At 30.8% G+C, this 25,300-nt stretch overlaps 1 protein-coding gene across 3 annotated transcripts in view; it reads right to left on the bottom strand.

The window, feature by feature from the left end:
- The window catches only part of LOC113517419 (myelin transcription factor 1), a 289,625-nt gene that overhangs the window by 258,282 nt on the left and 6,043 nt on the right, over positions 1-25,300 (bottom strand). For all 3 annotated transcript variants that reach the window (XM_031912258.2, XM_031912259.2, XM_031912260.2), the window contains exon 2: positions 18,459-18,564. In XM_031912258.2, coding sequence (XP_031768118.2) covers positions 18,459-18,563 — 105 coding nt within the window. In that variant the 5' untranslated portion in view covers position 18,564. The remainder of the gene's footprint in view (positions 1-18,458; positions 18,565-25,300) is intronic.

The raw sequence follows: 25,300 nt of genomic DNA, 5'->3' as shown, positions 1-25,300 counted from the left end.
TGAGGGCTACGTTAAGTTACTAGAGTTCTAAACTATTGTTATAAAGACAATATTTTTGATTTATGTTTGTAATGGATGAACTCAAAAAGTATTAGGCGGATTTTAAATATTCTTTTACTTATAGTAAGCTATGTTATAAGCAAGTAACATGCACTGTACTGTATTAAAAAAATCCGTTTAGCCTCTTACGTGAAATGAAGTCTAACTGTCTACCCGATAGAAGCTGGGGCGGCTCATGAGTCTAGTCTTTTCTTATCTAAAATGTCAAAAATGAGAATGTAGATTTGAAATAAATCTGTACCAAATAATTTATTATTTAAAAAATGTAACTAGTAAGCTGTTAACTGTCCACTGCTGAACATAGGCCCATAACCCATAAGGGGGGTTTTGCAACCGCGGTTAGACTTGGGTGAAGTTTTAACAGAGACGCTGTTACACATCTCTTGACATTAAATTCTCTTAGTCGTCTCTTACGGCACGTACGGGATTTTGCTTAATACGACAAAATATAAAATCAAAATAGGAACAAAGTTAATCGATTTCAATAAAATGACCAAAATCTGTTCTGAGGTAGTAAAGATATCATATGTCACACAAAAATAAATACGAGTCCAGAATTTTCTCCTATTAAAAGTCATTTGAAAATATATACTATATATCTGTTACTAAAACACTATTAAAATATGTAAATCATATTCTAATATAATTATTGTGTCATTAAAAGAATTTCAAAGCGGACGGTGTATGAACCCACACCAATTAGGAACTAGCACTATCTTCAGTGGCTGTGTGGTTCCGGCAAAGAATAGGCCACCTCTTCCATTCCTGTGGGTGTCATAAGAGCTGACTAAGGGAGGAGAAGAATGGCCAGCAGCATTCCTCTTAAAACAGATCTAAAGCCTGACTGCGGTTGCTAATCCGCCTGCGTAGCATGGAAATTACTAGCAAAACCCCCCAAGAGGGAGGTTTATGTTCAGCAGTGGACAGTTAAAGGCTGATGTGATGATGACTACCTTCAGATAGTAATTATAAAATTTTCTCCTTACTTGTATAATATTAGTCGCAGACATAACAGTATAACTCCATGTTCTCAAGTACCTATCTATTCGGTTGACATTTTGCCGAATCTGGTTTAATTTACTGAAATATTCAATTATCTGTCGCCGTATCAGGGCAATAATTTAGAAAGTTGTACATATGCCGACGAAAATACCTGCGAGAAACGCACGAAAACATTATGTTTTCCACGTATCCACTAGTACGGCGAATGTCGCAAAATAATGCTTGGTGATTCGTGAATTAATTCTTTTGGCAACTTACCAATTTATTGGTGTAATAAAAAATATTGTTATGTTAATATAAGAAATGAATTATGGTTTACTCTTCAGGCATATAAACATCATTTTTATGATTATGCTATTTTCAAACATGCCACAGATCGATAAAATAATAATAAACACTATTATAAGATGGTGATGGTGACGATGACGATGACGATATATATGTAAATATACATACATACAGCTATTTAGTTGATTTTATTATAGGTTATTGTATTTTAGTAGCAATTTGTGCAGTGCAAGGATAAAAAAATAAGTATAATGACAATTGTGTTAAATGTACTATTAGAACTTAATTTCGACGTGCACCACGTGGTCACAATAAAAAGTAGGTATCCAGGTTCTATATACCTGCAATTTTTCATCGTGTTAGGTCCCTATAGGGAATTTAAAATATAGGTAAACAATACAAAATTTTAAAATTTATTATAATGACAATATTTGTTGATATTAATCACTTATATTAATTTAATTTATAGATCAATAGAACATTATCACTGCTATACTGTAAAGATTCGCATATACATACATATATTCAAACTTCAAGAAAACATTACCTTCGTATGACATTTGAGTTAAAATAAACTATTTTATTTAAAGTTTGTAAAGTATAGCTTTATGTTAAATCTTAAATAAGGAACGAATCTTCACTAATTTCACAATTGAAATAGCGCAAATCAAGTGTCTTACTTGACATTTACAAAGGTTGAGTGATGCGTTGTGACAAGTCAGATGCTAATCAGTCAACCCTTCAGGTCGACAAATCGGAAATTAAGGACGCATGAGCGCTCGCGGGTTAACCCTACTTCTACCAAACCGGGGTCTTTTCTACCCGGGAGGCTCCCAATCCTGTCCTGTTCTTTGAATATTTAACACGACACAAATGCCGTTTCACATGAACAACGGAAATGGACGTGGAAAAGTAGTTTTAATCCATGTCGGGAGGTTTCACCCTATACGTCAACTTTTGTACTCAGACCATTCATAACGAAGTGTTGCAACGTCGCATTTACCTGTCAATTTTAAAAAACAATTAAAAAATAGTCAATATTTCTGATTGATTATTTAAAAAGCGTTCTGCACTAAAACGTTAATTATAGAATACGTTTTTTCTTGCAATCAAAATTCAAATTTTTGGTCACAGCCTACAAAGTATATTATTGCATGATTAACGTTTTAGTTAAATAACAGAGTATTTTTAAATAATTAATCGGAAAAAATGGAAGTTATAAATTATTTTTGAAAATTGACAGATAATTGCGACCTTGCAACACTTTGTCATGCTAAAGTTATGAACGCTCTTAAAATGATAAAAAGATTGACTAAAAAAAAAAAAAAACAAAAAAAAAGTCCAGGTAGATGTTATAGGCAACATTATTATAATAAAAGTTAATAGTAAAAGTATTTTCATAAACGTTCAATATAAATTCATAATAGTAAAAAACAAATAAATAATGTCTTTTAATAGATAATTACAAAATAAAACAATAACGTCTTAGAAAAAATCATTTTTAATATAAAATGTATGTCGCATGTGATGGAATACCAGTCAAAACACCTTGGGTATTACAGACTACACTATAAGATCAATAACGTCTCTCATACATTGCCATTTCTAAGGATTCGACCTTATAATGTACCTAATAATTTATTTTTTAATACATAATAACTATTATAGAAGGACTGCCTAGAAGCAAAAATATTTAATCAAATAATTATACTTTCATTGTAATGGATCCAAAAATTCCACTAAATTAATTTAATTAGTAAAAGCAGGCTGATAATTTATAGATATCTAAAGGCGATGGTAACCACATTCCATCAGGTGAATTATTAGTTTGTTTGTTATGTTGCGTGCAAAAACAAAACATTGAATGCAAAAATAAAGTTTGTACGCAGCAATTGTATTTTTGACTCTCTATTATTTTGGTCAATCCTATATTAAATCTGCACAGAAAAATGAAAAATAAATATGAAATAGAATGTAAAACAAATAAAATATAAAAATACAAAATATAATATTAAATTGTATGATTACTTACTTATACAGGAAATATCTAAGAGAATTTATCTATACCTAATTATGTATTTGTAGTTACTTCCCATATTGTTTTACTTTTTACTGTTGAATGTGTATTTGGTATTTCTGTCTATTCAGTGTTAAATATGTTTTTTTTTTATTATTTTTTTATACAACTTAGAATGGCAAACAAGCTAACGGCCCACCTGATGGAAAGTGGTAACCGTTCGTGTTCTATTTACTTGTGGAAATTTTGCTAATTTGTATGTTATTTATATGTTAATACTAATTGTTTTTTTTTTAAATATAAGAAATACTGGCTGGCTAAATTGCCAGCAACACACATAATCAGTACATTATATAGTTAGATTGGAATGTTATCTACTTTGATCTGGTACCGTCGATCGTGGGCGTATTTAAAGAACCATCGATTTAGGTGTTTGAACTTTAAAACGACTTCGGAAGACTTTATAAACACAAGTCTTTGAAGTTGCGTTCATAATGACTGGTATCGTCTTGCAAGTACCCGTACTAGTGTTATTTAGTGCTGTACGAGTATATACGCTTAATTTAACAGAATAGGGAACAATACAGTATTATTTATTTTTATAATAATTAATTACAGAATAATTAATAACAGATAATTATTTTTATATTTGTGAGATTTATTATAATTAACCGACTCCAAAAAGAAGGAGGTTCTCAATTCGGTTGTATTGCTTTATGTTTGTGACCAGTTCTAAACTGATTTGGAGATTTTTTTTAATTATTAAAAAGGATTTTTACTTTACGGATTGGTCTCATGGAAATTTTATCAAAATCAGTTTAGTAGTTTAGTACTGGAATCAAAATAACTGGTTTTGCTACAATTGAAGTCTTGTGAAACACAATCTTTATTTACATATAATTGGACAACGAGAATTTAATGAACCTATATATATTTGTCATTTCCGATAAATATTTAAAATATTAAAAATAAATAAATATTTTTTTATTATATTTTATTGTTTACTAGTTTATTACGATAATTATAATAAAAGTAATGTGAATCATACGTTTTTAAATAGGTTATATTTTTGTCAATTCTTATCCGATTTTATACATTCTTTTAGTGTCCCACAATGTTTCCATATAAACTTTATAACGATTGCAGTAGATTTTTTTATATAACAAAATCTTATTTTTATTATGATAATAATCGTGATATAATGGCACTTGATGGGACTTTATACACATATTGATAATACAAATGTGGAAAAGTAAATGTGTTTTTCTAAGAAACAAATTATTTGTATAGAAATATTTTACTAATATAATAAATTTGAAACTGGACGATATGGAAAATATTAAAAAAAATCTGTTAGTAGTTTTTTTTTATATCCAAAGCCTAACTGCGGCTGTCAACCCGCCTGCCAAGCATGGCAACTACGAGTACTAGCAAACCCCCCAAGGGGGAGACCTTTGTTCTGCAGTGGACAAATAATGGCTGATATGATGATGATGAGGGATTTTAATCGGAGCAACAGAAGCCATAACGATAATTTTTAGAAATTTGGTCTTTCTGCCTGTCTGTATGATTGTTCTGGTATCACGCAAAAAGTACTACATCAAATAGAATGCAATTTTCACTGTTGTGTTCCAGAAGGTTGAACTTAAAGTCTGGTGTTTTATATTAATATGATACTTAAAAATGGTGTATTTTATTGGTAGCAAAACCTGAAATTCGCGCGTACCAAGTAACAGGCAAAAACTAGTAAGTTTTAAAACAAAAAATAACTGAGTTTTAATTAACAACAACAATACTTTAGACAATTTTATTTATTGTTTCCTATTTCGAAAAGAATTATGACAATATTAAATTTACAACATTAGAGTAATAAATAATTAAGAGGACAGTACAATATGCAAACACATTCCTTGATGCCCAGATGTTGGCGGATATCTTAAATGGCGACCCTTTCTTCAGCTGTTGACTTTCTTCCCTTTGCCCTCTCATGTGGGGTTCATATAATTAATAAATGACCACCACAGACCCTTGTATCCCTGTGTAGTAAGAAACTCTAAGTAGTATTTTAAAATAAAAATTGGCTAAGAACAGGTTGGATGCGTATTTCAAGAGTCCCGTAGCGTAATCTGTTTTTTATTTTATTTAAATAGCATTTGATTACAATGTTGTGAATAGAAATTTATTATTTGGAAACAGTAAAAATTTCATTGTCAAATTTCTAGCGTTTTAGATAGATAGAAATACTTGTGGTGACCCCTATATTAGTTGTACCATAAAACTGAATATATTATATAGTATTTTCATCGGAATTTATTGTTATTTTTTTATAACATGCAAAGGCAAACGAGCATGCGGTTAACTTGATGGTAAATGATTACCACCGCCCATAGGTACCCGCAACATTAGATAAATTATAAGTGTTTTGTCGGCATTTTAAGTAGAAATCTACTCTTTTCTTGTAGATGTCAATGAAAATCTTAACCTAAATAATTCCTATATACATTGCTTTTTTGGAACTTGAAATATTCTACTGATTAGACATAAACTGATGATGCAACTAAAAGAAATATCTGACGAATATTTTAAACATACGATCGCAATAATCATAGCATAACGATCGAGATACGATCTTAAACGACCCGCACACACCCACAACACCCATTAATTACTTAAATTTAATTCATACGAGGGCCACCACTATTTACATTCAAAAAGCAGCCCACCGCGCCCGCATCGTAACCCTTGCCAACAAACTTGGCGACCCTAAGACGCTAACTCCTAAGAAGACTTTCTTTGATAGTGCGCTCCGCTGGTTCTAAATAAAGGCCATCGGGTCGATAGAGTTTTGATCTGTAATTTTATAGCTTTGAGGCCGCCCCTAGCTTACGCTCAGAGGATTGTGGCATATCGATCTTGTTCTGTTTTTGTTAAGATATTAAATGCAGTTATGGATGAACTATAAGCCTATACCTACAGGTACGGGGAATACGAAAAATAATATATGATTGCGAGTGCATTAATTTACTTGATAGAATTTAGAAATGTTTGCGAATCTTGTCTTCGCAGTCTTTTTGAATCCAAAATTGAATGACACATTAAATATATTTTTAAAATGTTGTTTCAAATTTTTTAATTTGTAAAATAAACCTATGGCTCACTACACGTTTTGGGATATTGTAAGTGTGATGAGTAATTTATAAATGAATAAAAGTAAACAATAAATTTGAATAGATACAATTTAATTATAGTTATTTGTAACAAAGTTTTTTTGGTAATTTAGTTGGTATAAAGTAATGATTTATAAATTACTTTTCTTGTTTAATATGGTTTTTTTTTACAGTTTCATCATTATTATCATCATATCAGCCATTAATTGTTCACTGCTGAACATTGGCCTTCACCTTGAGAGGTTATGCCAGTTGTCGGCTTTGATGAAATTTTAAGAGGTATGCTGCTGTTCATCATTTAATTATAAAATTCCTTAAGTCGCCTCTTACGTCGCCCACAGGGAAGGAAGGGGTGGCCCATTCTATGCCGAGACCACACCGCGATGGCGTTTTAAAGTTTAAAGTAAAAATATATTTTAAATTCGAACTGTTTTTGAATAAGAAATATTAAATCATGTTTTCATTCACATACAAAATCATATTGTTGATAGGATTACATGTTAATATAAATTTGAATAATAAATGATAATTTACAATTATCATATAAACAAAGTAACAGAGGTTCCATTGAGCGATTTGATAGAACGGTATATAAAAAAAAAATACTTAGGCGACATAACTATTTCACTAGTGAAGTGCTAAACTCATGTGAATACTTCTTAGTGTCACGATATCTCAATGTAAATACCTTTAAAATCTAATAAGAAAGATCACTGCCAAGGAAGGGATAAGCTTTATCGCAGTGCACGTAAACCGGCGATACTTATATGAGTGGCCCTTTTATTGCATTATACGGGAAGGGTTGCTTCCCTTAGTAGAATACAGGAAGAATTTATAAATAAGTTAAAGCGGGGGTCCTTATTCTTCGCCTCAGCGTCTTACTTTGTTTTATCATATTTAAATTATTAGAGTCAGATGTGGAACGTGTACCTAATTGCTGTACTTTGTTTAAGATAATGTACCTTTGGCGCGACTCCACTTTTGTTTTGTTGTTGTCGAGATATAAATCCAGTAGAGGACGGCCTAACTTCGCAGTTCTGTTTTTGTGGACGCTCCTTTTGGCGGGAAATAAAATTTGTTATGCAGCTCCAGGTTTAAGGTGGTGGTAACCTCGAGATTTCGTCGAGTAAAATTAAGAGATGATTTCGAAAGTTTTCAGACGAATGAATTACGGTGTGCAGCGGTTTAACAATGAGATGCAGGTAAATAACAATGATTATTTTTGTTGATAATGGCTGGAAATATTTTGATATATAGACTCTGACATAATTTTAAAATTACTGGTTCGATATTACATTTTGTTTTCTTGTCCTTCATTATTGTAATAAAAATACACAATTCTTTTTGAATAAATTTTTCTTTCTAATAATCACTATATATTTCATGATTTACAACAATTCTATTTATTGTTTTCATATTTTGTTCTTAATATGCAATTTTATAAAAAAATGCATTGCAGATGTAACTCTATAACGAACATGTCATCAAGAAATATTGTTAATCAATTATACTTAATTAGCATTTATTTTTGTCTAGTTTTTCCTTCGACATCGTCAGTGTCACCGGGATATATTCATTTACTGGTATGAAAAGAGCTTCAGTTTAAAAGCCTATGCTCTTCTCCATCCCTTATATACATGTAAAAATTCATGACGTTGAACTGTTAAAGTGCAACGAGATAATAAATAAATAAATCCACTTCACATTTATAATATTAATAAGGTAATAATATTTAATTTTCATAGGAATAAGTAAGTATTAATAAATAGTGAAAATTATTGAATATATTCTAACCCTCGTTTGTTTCATTTATTTTTCAGTGACGTATGTATTAAGTATATGTTGTGTATATTTTAAAATAGTTAATATTATATATATTATAAAAATATTTTTTAACATATTAATAAATAAAATACAACTATCTTATATCACCACTAAAATACCATATATTAAACATTTTAATTTACATTTTAATCGGAACAAAACAAACCTTAATTTAGTCAAGAAAACAATATCTCATTCATATTATAATATATTTAGCTTCATAAATCAAATTTAAGTGTTATTTCATTTCCTTGGCCCCGCATGCAGCACACGCATCGAACGAACAAGTAATTGAAACGAACTTTTGATTTTACGAAATGATTCCACCCCACGGAATCTTGTGAAATTATTATGAATTTCCCGTTTAGCTGCCTACTACATGGGCACGTCTTAAGATAAATGGCTTACCTTTTCATGTGCGCAACGGGAAATTTTCTTGCTTGAAATCATGTTATGAGAATGTTAAGTGAAAACAGGTAAAGGATTAATGGGGAAGGTTACCCTGTGTGTTTGACTTGGGACTGAAATGTAGAATGACAGTGTGGAATTTTTAAATTAATAATAGTTTCCGCGGCAAACATTACTTTGCTGCCTTAGATTATATAGATAGAGCATCGAGTCTTAAAAATAAGTCAACTTTTTGTCAGCTAAGTATCAAATTAGCTAACTCGTTTTTTTATCAGTTTTTTTACATACTTACGCGTACAATGTATCTTGACATATTATTTAATAAATAAAATGAGTTAAAAAAATGCAGGAATTATAAGACAATATAAATGAAGTTATAAAGCAATGACTTATAACTATTTATCACGAAAAATTATATAAAAAAGTTGACTCATTTTTTTTTGCAGCATTTGTATAGAGACACTCTATTTATATCATCTAAGTTTGCTCTATACCACCACCACTAGGTTAATTGTTCTTATCAAGATCTATCTTATCTCTAAGTTGGAATAAATAATACGTATTACTGCGACACAGTCTCTGTGACTAATGCAGTTATTATCGAACCTAAAAACAAAACTGTAAATTAAGCTAAGGATCCCAAATAAAAGTATTTACAAAATTTCATTAAAATTAGTTGAGCGATTTCGTGATGAACATCGTGACACGTGATTTTTATATATGTTTTTGCTGATACAAGTAGTATGATTGATTTCTTCGTACTTAATTTACATGCTTTTATTGAATTAATTTTAAAATAAAAACAAATTATCGAAAACTTACTTGTATTTTTCATTTTTGATCTTTTTAAACAATTGTAAAATTTATTAAGTATTAATTAAGTACTGAACTTTCTTTTGTTCTATATTTTACTAACTAAATGTACAAAATATTGTATATTCAATAAAACACAACACTATTAAGTTACTTCTTACAACTATTGGCCTGAAGGCTTGATGACAAGATATTGTCGAGACCCTCCGACACTAGAGCTTGTCAACAATCTTGTCAGATACCATTTGAATGGCACAGCTACAGGAAACAACAGTAAAGTTGCTTTTACATGTATATACAATTTAGAAGTTAGAATAAAATTGGTATATTCTATTTTATTTACTTTTTAATAAGAATTAAATTAAGAATTATTTAGGAAGAAATGAACGAGAAAATTTTGAAGGGTCTACGAATACAAAATAGAATCGATTTGTGGGCATACATAGTATTTAATATACAATTCTATTTTTTTCTTTTTTTATACCACAGGTGACAAATAAGCATACGGCCCACCTGATAGTAGGTAGTTATAATATGAATCTATGAACATCTGCAATATCAGGGGCATTACGTGCGAGTTGCTGACCCCGAAAAAACCTCTTTATCCCTTTTTTGAAGAACCCCATGCCGTAGTTTTTTGGAAAAGCCTTGAGATTATTTAGATTGTAAGTCAGTTTATCTTAAAATATACTTAATAATCGATTAGTTGACTATTCGATTACGATTCGACGTTAAGACATTCTTATTATTCCGATTAAACTCGTTACAACGAGCAAGATGTTTGCAACACCAATAAACAACTACAGAACGCGCGCGCGAACGCCAAAAGTTTCAAGCGCGCGGTGAGTGCAGAGGAGCCTTAATGAGGGTTAGAAATTTCGGCACATTGCGGCCCAAACCGCACCCGGCTTCTTGGCTTATTATTAATTCCGTAAGACGTGTCCCCGATGTCCAAGACGTGCGCCGAGATTCGAGACAAAAGTCACAAGGGCGGAAGGGACTCCATCCCACCACCCCACGTACGTGTGGAGCGTCGACAAGTCGACAGGAGTGTGGGATTTACAGGTGGTTTTAATATCGGCTGCCACTAATGTCGCGTGATGAATACTTAATGGACGGATCATCGCAGGAGCGGAGAGGATTCCACGAAGACAGTTCACTTGACTAATAATAAAGGATGCATTGCTAAAATGGATGATAGCTAATTAAACATAAGGTAGTTAACCCCAATAAATTATATAAGACTGAACATACATATAATACTGAATACTTATAACTAATATTACAGTGTAACTGAAACTTTTTACTTTGAAAGAGTTTGAAATGAAAATGCAAAAAAAACTTACACTTTTCAGTACTCCATTTCCGTTCATATCCATTTCCAGTAGACAACAATTTAGTTACAAAGTGCAAATCCCTTTAAGATGGCTTCCTTGTCAGGGGTGCTTTCAAAAACTCGTTAGGCGGTTGGCATTCTGCGGTGGAGGGTCACGTCTCGCGATGCTCCGTGGCCGCTTCCAGACAAAGTGTTACAAAGTTGATGGTATATTGTCAAATTTCAAGACATTTATACGTTACATAGCTACTACTGTAATAGCATATGATTTTCATAGTATACTCTGTACTTGAGTGAAACTTTGTAAGACTAAATAACGATAACTCGTATATATGTGACTATTAATTTTAGGTATTAATTAATCTGTATAAATTAATCTGTATAAATTAATCTGTTCGATTAGCAGTCACAACTGAATGAGAAGTCCGAAGAACCAGCAATCGGAAAATCATATTGGTACCAATACCTTTGAAATAATATTTAAAACAAATTTTTACATAAGTTAAAGAATCACTTTCGAAATTCCAATGAAGCAGATGGCGAGCTTATAAAATAAATTACCAAAAGTGTTTCCTCTTTTTCTTATTTTACTAGATTTATTTTAGTGAAATAATGTATAACTGTGACACCAAAGATATGGTAGTATTTTGTTATATAATTTATTTTTATATTTATTACTAGATTTTTTCTTCAAGAAAAGCTCTCTGAATAAAATATTGGAAGATGTCCTTCCACGATTTCATTACTTCCTTTGATATTTGATGAATTTCCTTGTTTGATCTTTACAAACTTTCATTTTTCTTGTGACATATAGAGCATGCTCGTAATTTTTAAAAAGTATAAAAAAACAAATTTGTAGGCCGTATTTCCAATTATTTTTAAACCACGCTATTGTTTTCGATACGCGTTTCACTGTCATTTACGTGTCAAATGTGGGGTGAGTCATTATTAATATAACACATATTTCTAGCATTATTAACGAGAAAATTGCCAATAGTCGATAGGTAGGTAGTTAGATTGGCACTGGCATGAGCTCGTGAGTCGCACACATTACGACCGTTTCCAGCCAAGTGCCCACCCGGGAGCTATATCCAACGGTAAAATGTGCAATTGTAACTTATTGCGACAAGATCTATAGGTTCGCGTGGCCAACGTGTAACTGATTGTCTTGCCATTGAAAAGTTTAGTGAACACTTTAAGGAGTTATAATGGTAATGTGCACGCATTTGACGTTATGGAGTCGAGAATTTATTATTTCAAGGTTTTATGATTTTGTGTGGTTTATATTTTTTTTTATACAATTTAGAATGGCAAACAAGCTGATGGCCCATCTGATGGAAAGATAACCATCGCTTATGGACATAAACAGACCATAGACATAACAGAGTATATTGTGTCGCCCATAGTACCTTTCATGCAACGCTATTCCCGAGGAATAATTATTACTTATTAAGTTATTAATTTTTTTAACTTAATTCATTCAATTATTTTTCAATTTTATGACGACAAGAATATATTATATTAAATCAATAAAAAAATGAAGCCATGACAGAATTATGTTTCCTATGTAAAATGAATTCTTTGTATTATTAATAAGTTTAAAAAGAAATTTGTTTATTTGTTTTTTACCTCATGACAGCGAAATGTTCATGAAATATGGCATATTTTATAGTGTTATTTTAATATGGTATTAATTCATATATTTTTTGGGATGGAACAGGACACAGAATACTTTCAACTAGATTTTATCCACGTTACAATGTTGAAGTCCCGGATAAAAAGCAATCCCTACTATTATATTTCTTTAAAAGTAAAGACGTGATCAAACATCTACATATAAGTGTTTTCACTCAATAAATAACAATTAGTCGTTAGATTTCAATCGGACAGTCGTACATTACACGGGTAGCGGTAAATTACCGGCCGAGGCGCGAGGTGGACGGCGGAAAGAAATATCGCCGTCAGCACCGTTGCACTTGGCCTAGAGATGAACCGTCATATTAGAAGTCTTATATCGATATCGATAGTTAATCAAATCTTTTTAATATAAGTATTCTTTGTTTGTTCACTACTTTATTCTTGTGACCAGTATAAAAATCTCTATGTTCATCATCATTCAAAATGTTATATATTGTATGTCAAACTACATGCGGATTAAACGAATCATTAAAGCGCTAAGACAACAATAATAAATAAACAAATACTAATACACGTCAAGTCTGGATTGTGTATCTAAAATATTTATAATATTATTAGTAATGATATACTCTCGAAGAACAGCAGTAGTCTATTTGAACACAGAAAAAAAAAAACCTAGATTTCTAAGTGTAATTATAATTTTTGACAACATCTTCAGTGATAAATTTATTTATATGACTAAGATAATTAGTTAGAGAGATAACACTAAGGCTGCCAGTATCAGACTGTGTAGGAAAATAAAGCTACCTTCATTTCAACTGTAATAGTCTCTGACTACATACCACAATACTTTCATAATATAATATAATAATAATCCTATCCATATTATAAATGTGGATATTTGTAAGGATGGATGGATGGATGTTTGCTACTTTTTAATGCAAAAACTATTAAACGGATTTCAATGAAATTTGGTAAACATGAGTTATATTCTAACATAGCACACATGATACTTTATGTACTGATTCGTGTAGACAAAGCTGCGGCAAATAACAAATAGGACATAATTATGTTGAAGGTAATTTATGGATACAATTAACTCCGATAGGACTTTTCAGCAGTTTTTAGCAGTAAGTAACAGTATTGAGAATTGTTTAATAACCATTTCTCGTACATTAAATTTTTATTGATTTTATAAAAAAACCTTCCCAAAATTAATTATTGTTCATCGATATATGATATAAAATAGTTACCTCACTAATAATCAGAGCTTTTATAACTGTTTAACAAATCGGCGTGTAAAGACTGCCGGGTTGCCGGCCACCCGCTGAGCGCTTAATCACTTAACACTCACCGGATTAACGAAAATTTATTGTACAAAAATATCCCTGTATATGTAACTAATGCTAAACTTTTTGACGTAGGCAATACAAACATATATAAAATATATTATGTCATTGTTTGTTCTATAGTTAAAAATAAAACAGTAATTTATTATGTTAAAATATAAAAAGATGGTCATCTTTTTTTATATATTGCCCTTGCAAGGTATTACAAGATAAATTATGTGATGTTCATACACTATACGTGTGTAAAAATACTGAACACTGAAGCAATCAACTTATAGTTAAAAAAATAAAATGAATCTCATTTACATTTGAACATACGAATATGTGTCTATTTGGAATAGGAATTATTGTTGCTTTACCTTATTACCCGATAAAAAAAAAAAACAAGGAAGAAATATAATTAAATAATGAATACGTGAATTTACTTAATAAAAAAAAATTACTTGAAGCAAATATCGTAACATACTTGGCTATAAAATGAACATGTCTTCCTAAACCACGTAGTAACCGAACAAACAAATCACAGTGAACTTTGCAATGACAAACGTTGACCATCAATCTCGGACACGAGATATGTGTACCCTCAAAAAGACATTAATTCTTACAGGAATGAAATGAGAGAGCAGGCGGACAGGGGACGGCTTGCTTTATACGCGAGCCCCGGAGGCCGGAAAGAAACCCTTTTTCTCAGACGTGAGGTGATATATGGACATAACTTTTATTTATTAAGTCGTAAGATACTATTAATAATTGTGTATACCTATTTGACTTTAGTATGTAGCTAAATATTCATCATCATCATCGTCAGCTGAATATTATTTATTTTAAGAGGGACGCTGCTCCTACCCACGAAACAGGAAGGGGTGGCCTATTCTATGCCAAGACCACACGGCAAATATTATATATATATATATATATATATATATATATATATATATATATATATATATATATATATATATATATATATATATATATATATATATATATATATATATATTAAAGTAATAATGATAATGACAATTTGACAAATATGATTAGACATTATACCTGAAAAGGTATGAAGAAATGAATGTTTGTGATGAGTTATATATAAAAATCCTTCCAAAATTTCACTAGGATAAGTGTCACATTTAATTTCCTATTTTAATTTGTAGAATCCATAATATTAAAATAGTCCATATTAAATAATCTATGTATACATATACTATGTATTCTAAACAACTCTATGAGTTGTTAGAATACATTTTACTTAATTTAGATAAGGTGGTGCTGTATAACAATAATAAATAAACATCACAAATTGAACAAATTATGTTCTGCAATAATAATAATTTATATATTAGGCAATAAATGTTAAATGTCTATATGGCAGTTGCTAAAATTACACAACTAAATTTAAAATATGTTAAAATAGTTTACACTGACTATTGAAAAATAAGTTGTCTCATCCTCATTATTCTTTCGTCACCCTTTACCAAAAGACAATCGTATATTTGTACGAGATCATCGGGTGATCAAAGCGATCGCCCAATAAATAAATAGTTGATTTGCTTCGTAAATAAATACTGAAAAGTTACGCCGGATAGTTTGACAAGAATTCGGTAGGGTACACGGGCAACTAAGGAGAACTAAATAGATTTGCTTTTCAGTACGGAATTCCTTTTTTGGGTAATTCGTTTGAGAATCCTTGTCGTTTTTTGAAAATTTTTGTCGTCGTAAATTTATCAATTAAAAGAAGGCTACAGTAACCGTTCAGCATCAGACGGGCTGTATGCTTGTTTGACACCTTCATGGTATAAAAAAGTATATAAAATAGTATAAATAAATAAAATATTTAACGGTAATATCATAAAAAATTATATACAAAATGAACAGATTTCATGTTTTATTTTTTAAAGCTTTAACTTTTATTCATTTTACAATAAAACAGTAAATTTTGATGCTAATCATGTTAAATTTGGTTGCACCAAAAGCATCTTAAATATTGTAAATTTGAGTATGTGTTTTTTTATAAATTTAGAATGGCAAACAAGTTGACGGTCTACCTGATGGAAAGTGGTAACCGTCGCCTGTAGACATAAGCAGTACCATGAACATAAGAGAGTATACTGTTTCGTCCATGATACTCCCCATGCGTTGCCATTCCTGAGGACTCAGGTGATATTCCTCTGTACCCTATATTACCCTATATGTAAATTCACGCCATATCCCAACAAAATAACTAAACACATAAAATACTTCGAATAAAATATCGAGAGCGCCATCTAGTCGAGGGTAGTAAAACTACGAGAGGCTTCCCGCCCTAAATAAAGCATTCATTCACCGTTACTCACAAGGCTAGCCTACGAAAAGCAACCAAATGGTTCGTTTCTAAGCCAATATTCGGCAAACACGACATTTCCATACTTCTAAGAATAAGTAAACGAATAAGATTTTACTATCATGTTTCTTTATACTACTATTATATTTATTATTTTATCGCTTTAAAGAAAAATATAAACAGAATCATTTTATGATATTAATTATTAATAAAACTGTTTCTTAAAATAATTATTACATAATTTGATAAGTAATAACACAATTCTTACTTTTAATGTGACAATGCCATCTAAGTGACATAGCAACATAAATGTCTTAAATACTTATTATGCTTATACAAGTCACAAGTGGCGCCACTAATAAAGAAATTGTACAGAAATAATGAAGTAAGGAGTCGATTCTAAGGAGCTATTTCTTTAAATTTACCTCTAAAATTTTAATAATGAAATCTTTATTGTAAGGACTAATATGGACTAATTTTCTAATTAATTTACATCAAAATTTTAAAGTAAAATAGTAGTTTAAGTGATAAATTTAGATAAATGACACCTCAGAATCGGTTTCAAAATTAAATATGAATTGCTTGTATATTTTATTTAAATTGATTTTTATATTGGTAATATAATGGTAGTACTTAAATTGTGATAACTTATTTCATTTTCGATAATATAAAATAATTTTTAAGTTAAAATTTGTTGTACCTATATACAATTACATTTCTCCGAGCATTGAAATAGTAGTCATACTGCCTTTTTAAAGGAAAATTTCACCACAAACCTTGGCACAAAACATTTTTCTCAAAAAATAAACCCCTTTCAAAAAAATATTACTAGGAGAATTTGATGAATAATTTTGATTTTACTATATCTAATCTATATCTGGACGACTAAAAGTGTGCTGCATTCATTACCAAACTACGCCTGGTGAATGTAGTAACTTTAACAGCTAATAAGATTTTTTAGCAACACGGGCTAATCATAAATATTATATTGAAAAATTTCACTTCGCGATTGCTTAATCGTCATGATTCGAATCCTCATTATCGTCTTATCCGGATGAAGTGCTTTCTCTGTTATACCATGAAAGGAATTATTAAATGAAAATTTTACGTAATAATGTAATTTACACGTGTAATTGTGAAATCAACCTGGACTAAACTGAATATTCATGAAAATTTAATATTCAGATATTTAAAAATTAATCCTTCACTCTTTTGTCCGAGCTAAAATAATCTTTGTTATAATTAAAGTAAATAACATTATAAAGAGATGAAAAAATAGTGTTACTAATATCTAGAGATACGATTGAATGTAAATAAGATGTAATAAATACTTATTTATATTCGTATGTGATATCACCTACGAATTTCTTTATGAACTATTCGCTTCGATAAATCAATAAGGAACAATTAAAAAAAGAATACTTTTATGTCATAATTAAACGCTAAAGTTCACTCGAATTAATATTAAAAGATAAATATGCGTATGTTTACTCCACGGAGCAAGATAGGCCAACGTATTGTTCTAAAATTTACTCCAATCAGTGCTTTAAGGTCGTGCTTTATCGTTTGTTCATTAATGCTTTATCATTTATCAATTAATTCATTAATATCGTGGATTAGGATTATAAATAAATTAAAATAATATTATTGGCACAAGATTATTTGTTTTAGGGTATCATCATCATCACCATCACTTTAGTCGTTAACTGTTCACTGCTGAACATAAGCCTTCCCCATAAGGGGGGTTTTGCCAGTAGTTGCCACGCTCGGCAGGCGGGTTGGCAACCACAGTTAGGCTTTTAGAGATGATTTAAGGGGGACGCTGCTGCCCATCCCTCTACTATTAAGTTCCCTTAGTCGCCTCTTACGACGCTCACAGGGAAAGAAGGGGTGGTCTATTCTGCCGAGGGCCACACGGTGTTTTAGGGCTTATTATAAATTAATAGCATAAAGGTAAAATAAGCATTCGTATATCTTGATAAAAATATTTATTTAGTAGTCATTGGTATCTCCATGGGAGTCCCACAATAGAATTTTATTTATTAAAAAGACTATGTAGTTTATTCCTAGGTAAGTTTTTTTATTTATAAGTGGATGCCAGTACATATGAAGTAATAATTTTAGTTATTAATAGATCTTACTTTGTATGTGTATGTGGTTTATAACACAGATAATACGTTTTACAGCTGTTACAAATGTCAATGACCTTAGTCCAGCTTACAAATACACTGACCTTGATACAGGGTCCAGGTGGATGACCAGCGGGGGGACTGCGCGGCGCATTTGGCAACTGTAGGAGGTGACGAATGCTGTACCCCTGACGGGACTTCCTTGACATTCTGCAAAACATAAAAATCATTTAAACACAAACATTTAGTCGAATTTCTTTAACTCCATAATATGTGTTTGAAGAAATATATGATATAAGTTTGTGCAAAAAACTACCTTTCGAAGACATGTAAGTAGTTAATTATGTAAATAGGTGAAATAGATAGAGAAATATTTATTTATTAATTCTTTATTGACCACATTGCAAAAAATGTTTACTACATACATACATCAAACAGTCTCATAAGAATATCATAATGAATATGTTCACGGCTATAATCTGTAATGGGGTAGTTAGAGATAGTCAACTGTTCGTTACGGGGAACGTAACATTCGATATGAGTACATTTTTATGAGTGTATTAGAATCCAACATGCCAGGGGGCTAACCTATCGTCGTTACTCAGATTCATTAGAAAAATAAAACATTTATAATCATCTTCCTACCCTTATCCCGATTATTGTTTGGGGCCGGCGTAATATAAAGAGAAAAGAAAAATAAAACATGAGTAAATATTGAAACGATATAAATAAAGACAATAATTAAGAAGCACAAGCAAGCTGTGGTGGCAAACTGATAACCGATAAGGAATAAAGATTCTTAAGTGGCAACCCAGTAGGGGCAAACGCATTGAGAGATGGCACCCCACTAGATGTAGTAATAATCTCTAATGTTGTGCAAGGAGTCAGTGGATGCATGTGCTGATGGACCGTTCCTTATAACAGTCTATGGGGAAGGCCTATGTTCAACAGTGGACAGATAACAGCTGATATAATGATGATGAAATAAATAAAATAATAAGATATAAATGAGAGAATAAAGTACAAGACTGACGACACTAGAACATATAAGAGGCTATAGAAGAAATCCTAAAATAAAACCTTTTTTATCAATACGACTAGGCAGCGTAGTGACACTTTCACTTCTTCTTTCGCGTAATTTCTCGTAAGTTTTTCTAGTAGGAGTTTTGTCCATCAGGGACGAAGTATTGAAATTACATTCCCCTCCTCACACAAATAAAGGACGCTCAGTTATATAATTTACTGAATTAATTATTATGTTTAATACAAGTGAGTTAAAGTGATTTCAATCGTGACCTATTTAAACAATAATACGGGTCTTTAGAAAGAAGAGACCTTGCCTAACTGGATGTAAATAATTGGATCCCAAACGAAAATATTATAGTAACATTTACCTTAATTTATATTCATTAAATACATTAGCGGAATAAACTTCGATATTGTGTTTGATTTGATACGAAAATGAACTTTACGTCGATGAATTAAGTCTTGTTTTAGAATGACGTATTATAGTTGATCTACGGGCTCTGAAGTCAACGTTAGAAGCTGTTGAAAGAAATTAAAATTTAATAGCTTGCAATAGAATTCGTATAGATCTCCTTGAAGTTTTTAGTATTCTTTGTACATTTCGTTTTTAATCTGGAATTTCAAATTTACATATTTGTAAATTTAATAAATCAAAGTTTAAGACTAACAATAATATTGTTTTCTCTTAAAGTCAAATAATTTACAAGTTTTATCGAAAAATAGGTATATAAAACATACGAGACATAATATAAAAGGTTTTGCTTGACTACTTTGCTGTTTAAGTAAGCTTCCGGTATTCGTATTAAGTTCATCATACATACAGATATATTTATACAGCACATTAAATTGAAACATAAATAAATTTAAACGTTTAGACTTTTATGCTGCATATTTTACGGTTTAAATAAAAAGGGGAATTAACGCGATTATTTAGGCAAACTATGATATCTACTTTACGACTAGGTTATGCTAATGTCGGGTTAATTCTGGTAAATTGTCACAGTTTACTTAAATGATTTAACGCGATAATTTTTCATCATTGCATGTTTTTTATTAACAATAAAATAAATGTTAAATAGAAAATGATAAACATATTTAAAACAGTAATTTTTATCACCTATGTAATACTTAAAATTTAAAAAATAAGGCGTTATATCATATATCAGTAGAGAGAGACTGTACAAAAGTTCTTTGCTTCGGTACCTCTGTCCCATTCATATTTCAACCGTAAAGCAGTTGTGTTTGCGTTTGGCTGTTTCGGTTTGAAGGGTATGGCAGTGAACTTATAGGGTACAGAGGCATAACACCTTAATTCTCAGGACTTGCAACGTATGGGGGTATCATAAGTGAAACAGTATACTCTGTTATGTCCATGGTACTGATCATGTCTATAGGCGACGGTTACCGCTTTCCATCAACTGGGCCGTCAGCTTGTTTGCCATTCTAAGTTGCAGAATAAAATATAAAATGATACCGAATTGGCGAAGATATTAAGCAACATACAGAAAATAATAATAGATTATTTAATAATTAAATTAATTTTTTTAAGGTGTCCGGTGGAAAGTATGTATAAAAAATTTACAATATATTGAGAATCTTTTCTTTTTAAAGTCGGTTGCTAATTATAGGGAAAACCGAAAACAAAGCCAAGTAGACAAGAGGATGTCATGACCTGGAACAGATTTAACAATGCTTTGGATGTATGTCCAGATCAGTGGACTGTGATGATCGGGATGTACCCACACACCTTGGAATGCCGATTATTCTTTATGCTGGATCGATAACAAATACCTAAAACATAAGAATAAATAGTCTTCTTCTACACAGAACCTATTGACAATCATATACTATCATTTTTGATGCAGCAATCTCGTTAAAATATATCCTTTTTTCTTACAGACCATGCGTAGATCGGAAGGGTCGTCACAAACTTTTGCACAAGCATTTGTTTATAATTTAATGAATGTGTGGCGACTCAATTGACACAAGTATGAGTGAGTGCGATATCTATCGGTAGCAAGCCCTGATTTAATGAACGGAACATGAACGCGAGCCGTCAGTGTGCCATTCAAAATTTCATTATAGATTTCATAAAAGTATCAAATACATGCATCAGAATCGGTGCTAAAAACTGATTCGTATAAATTACAGAAATTAGCCGATTAACTCTAAAAACATCCATCGAGTAAATGCCAATATGAAAGTGCTTCAATGATTTAAAATCAATAGACATGATGATAATATGCTTCCGCTTAACATTGTCTTGTCTGTCTTGAGTTTAGAGTCAATAACTAACTCAATATTAATCTGTTCCAATGTCATTTTTTTCTCTTTCTAATATTAGGTTTTCAAAAAGATGGAACAACGATTTTAGGCTGTAATCATGATAAATGGGATATCGATTAAAGTTGTTATTAAGAGCTAAGATCTTATCGAAATTTAGCGACATCATCTCATCATAAGAAACGTTCACAAATAGAGCATATTCAATTCCAACTGATGTATTGAACAAATTATGTTCTTATATAATAAATCCTTACCCACACATGTAGATATAATAAATGTAGATACGCACACATACATTGTGAGAAACGAATCAAAACAAGATGAAGGTCGCATTTAATAAGCATGTTGTATCGGAAGTATTTACTGTCAAAGGGGACTGGAAGTTATGGATGTGGTTATTAGAACTTTCACAAATAAGTTGACAAGGGTAGATTAAGTATCAATTTCAAATATAGACCTACTCCATGCCATAATAGCATGGTTGATTCGTGTCGTTAATAAATCAATATTATTAAAATTGATGAACACATTTGCATTTATAACTATTATTTAAATATGAAATTATCCAGTAATTTAAAAAGAAATCGAAGCGGTCAGGGTTTGAACTCGCTCTACTAGAGCTAATAATAAAAAAATATTGTCAGTTAAAAAAATGCCAAGTCTCAAATAACAAATTTAACAATATTGTAATAATTAGCAAATTTTTTTTGTTTTTTTTTTTATACAGCTTAGAATGGCAAACAAGCTGACGGCCCACCTGATGTAAAGTAGTAACCGTCGCCTATAGATATGAGCAGTACCATGGACATAACAGAGTATAATATATAAAATACAAAGTCTCCCTCTGGTAATTACCAAGTTACTGAAATTATCAAGTAACTAAATTAATGATATAACATTGTGTTTATTTTAACTATCTACACCTAGATGATTAAGAAGACCTAAACAGGTGTCACATGGAATCCATCTCCGTGGTTCTAATTTTAAATTATCACCTTAACTATAACAATATCATTAATGTACAATAATTACAACTAAGTAGTATCTTGTATATCTAAAATAATTATTTCTATTATTTTTGATGTAATGATTATTATTTATTATGCTTAGTTATATTACACACACAAGTTTCCCCTGACTCTTTTAAACATGTTAAAGAAGTACAAGTATATGTATGAAATAGCGTTCTAATAGTTGTTTTATGACTTGTATAAACTGTGGTAACTTGGTTATTATACAACACAAAAACTAGTAATAGGTAGGGAGTTATTATTTAATATACTTATATAGGTATATACAGCTTAGTTCCATTTGTATGAAGTTTTTGCAACTATATTGACATAATTTGTAACAGCCATAAATTTAGAATGGTTATAGAGAGGTATATATACAATGTATTTTTTTTTCTACAATAGATCTAAGCATATAACGCTACAAATAATTTAAATGTAGAAGTTTTATAAAGTTATATTTGATATAAGCATTTTATGTCCTGATCTTTTATGTTACTTCGATAACATACAATATACTAAGCGTATTGAATAAAGCGTCTTTAAAAATAGAAAAATTTAAGTGCAGATTTATAAAATAAATACGTATAAGAGCTGCTGCATCGAAATAGAGAATCATACTCTTTTATTGTTTCATATTGTGGTACAAATTTTCGTCTTTCTTTTTGTTACAGGTAATTTATATTTATATTTTTTGTCTATATGTTAAATATATATGTCCTTCTTGTTTCTCTCTCTGATCTGATCCTTCTATATATATTAGTCTTGCTTATTATTTTGGTGATCTCATCAAACCATTCCATGGATTGCCTTCCGAATTTCTTTGGACTAAACTTCGCCTTTAACATGAAATATTTTATTTTGGTCTCCTTTGTTTAATTTTCTACAAAATAGTGGCCCTTCAAGCCGTATACATATATAAGATGTAATCGATATACAATCTACATAACAATAGCATTTTTTATGCAACTTAGAATGGCAAATAAGCTGACGGTCCACCTAATGAAAAGTGGTAACAGTCGCCTATAGACATGACCAGTGCCATTGACATAACAGTACAATGTCTTGCCCATGATACCCTCATACGTTGCCATTCTTGAGGACTCAGGTGTTATTCCTCTGTACCCTGTAAATTCACTGTCATATCCCACCCTTTAAACCAAAACACAGCCATGCAATCATAACTGCTTCACGATAGAAACACGAATGGGACAGAGCCGCCCAAACAAACGACTTTTGTACAAAGTCTCCCTCTGGAGCATAAAATAACTTATTTGTTTTCCAATAAATGGATTTATTTGATGACATTATTACAAAACTTACTACAACTTTATCATTTATTAGTTACATTACCTACGTATATATAGGGTACTCTGACCTTACAGTTCTATTTCGCAGACTTATTCCCTATTCATGAATTATCCAATAAAATCGAAGGCGGCCTGTTTATATTCGCATAATATAGTTAAGTCACGTACCTATACAAGGCGGTTATATAGACCTGAGTCATTTATTGTCGAAAGCAAATATAAAGAAGTGGAAGAAAATTTAAGCTACGAATAAAAATGTACAAATAGCTGTTACATAAAGAAAATTGAGATCTGTGTAAACAAAATAAGGCATAAAGTGGAATTGTTTTGTATAAGTCATTAACGGAGTTCCTATCTCGACTGCGTAATTCAGAGACTAATGATGAATTATGAATATTAGTTTAGTATGTCGTGTATACGAGATATATAATTTAATTAAAACGTTACGTGATTTATATTATTCCTGTTTAAATTAAAACAATTCTAAAGAACGCGGTGAGCTTGTCCATTGGCGGATTTTAATGTTCAATGAAATGTGGGTCAGTGGTGTTTCCGTTCATCATAATATGTTGCTGGCAATTTGGTCAAATGGCCTTTTTTATATATTTGTATTTTTATATATATTTTTGCATTACTTTTTATATACTTTTTCGTTAGCTCAAATAATTATGTACAGATTTTAGTATCGTTGTATATATATATATATATATATATATATATATATATATATATATATATATATATATATATATATATATATATATATATATATATATATATATATATATATATATATATATATAATACCTGTCCCCGTAGCAATTAATTTAATACTCGTCTAAGCATATATTATGTTAAATCATTATATGTTAATAAATACCACAGAATATGTGTAATATTTGATTCACAGTACAGGTATATAGCAATTAATAAAGATGCTTGCGTAGTAATTCCGCCCACCGCTTATAGCCCACTAAATATATTCGTATCTGTAATATTTCTCTATTGGTATAATTAGTAAACAAAATTAATTAATGATTAATAAATTTATCTTGTTGTCCCGGCATAGAATGGGCCACACCTTCTTGTCTCATGCGTATCGGAAAAGGCGACTAAGGTAACTAAATGTTCGAGGGATAGGTAGCAGCGACTTCTTAAAACATGTCCAAAACCTAACTGGGATTGCCAACCCGCCTGCCAAATTCGGCAACTATTGGTAAGACCTCACTCAATGAGGGAGGCCTATGTCCAGCAGTTAACAGTTAACAGCTAACAGAAAAATAATAATAAATAATTTTGGCAAATCTATACTTA

Source organism: Galleria mellonella, unplaced genomic scaffold, assembly GCF_026898425.1.
Source record: "Galleria mellonella isolate WM207_F2 unplaced genomic scaffold, CSIRO_AGI_GalMel_v1 utg223, whole genome shotgun sequence".
NCBI lineage: Eukaryota > Metazoa > Arthropoda > Insecta > Lepidoptera > Pyralidae > Galleria > Galleria mellonella.
This window is presented reverse-complemented; position numbering and strand designations above follow the sequence as displayed.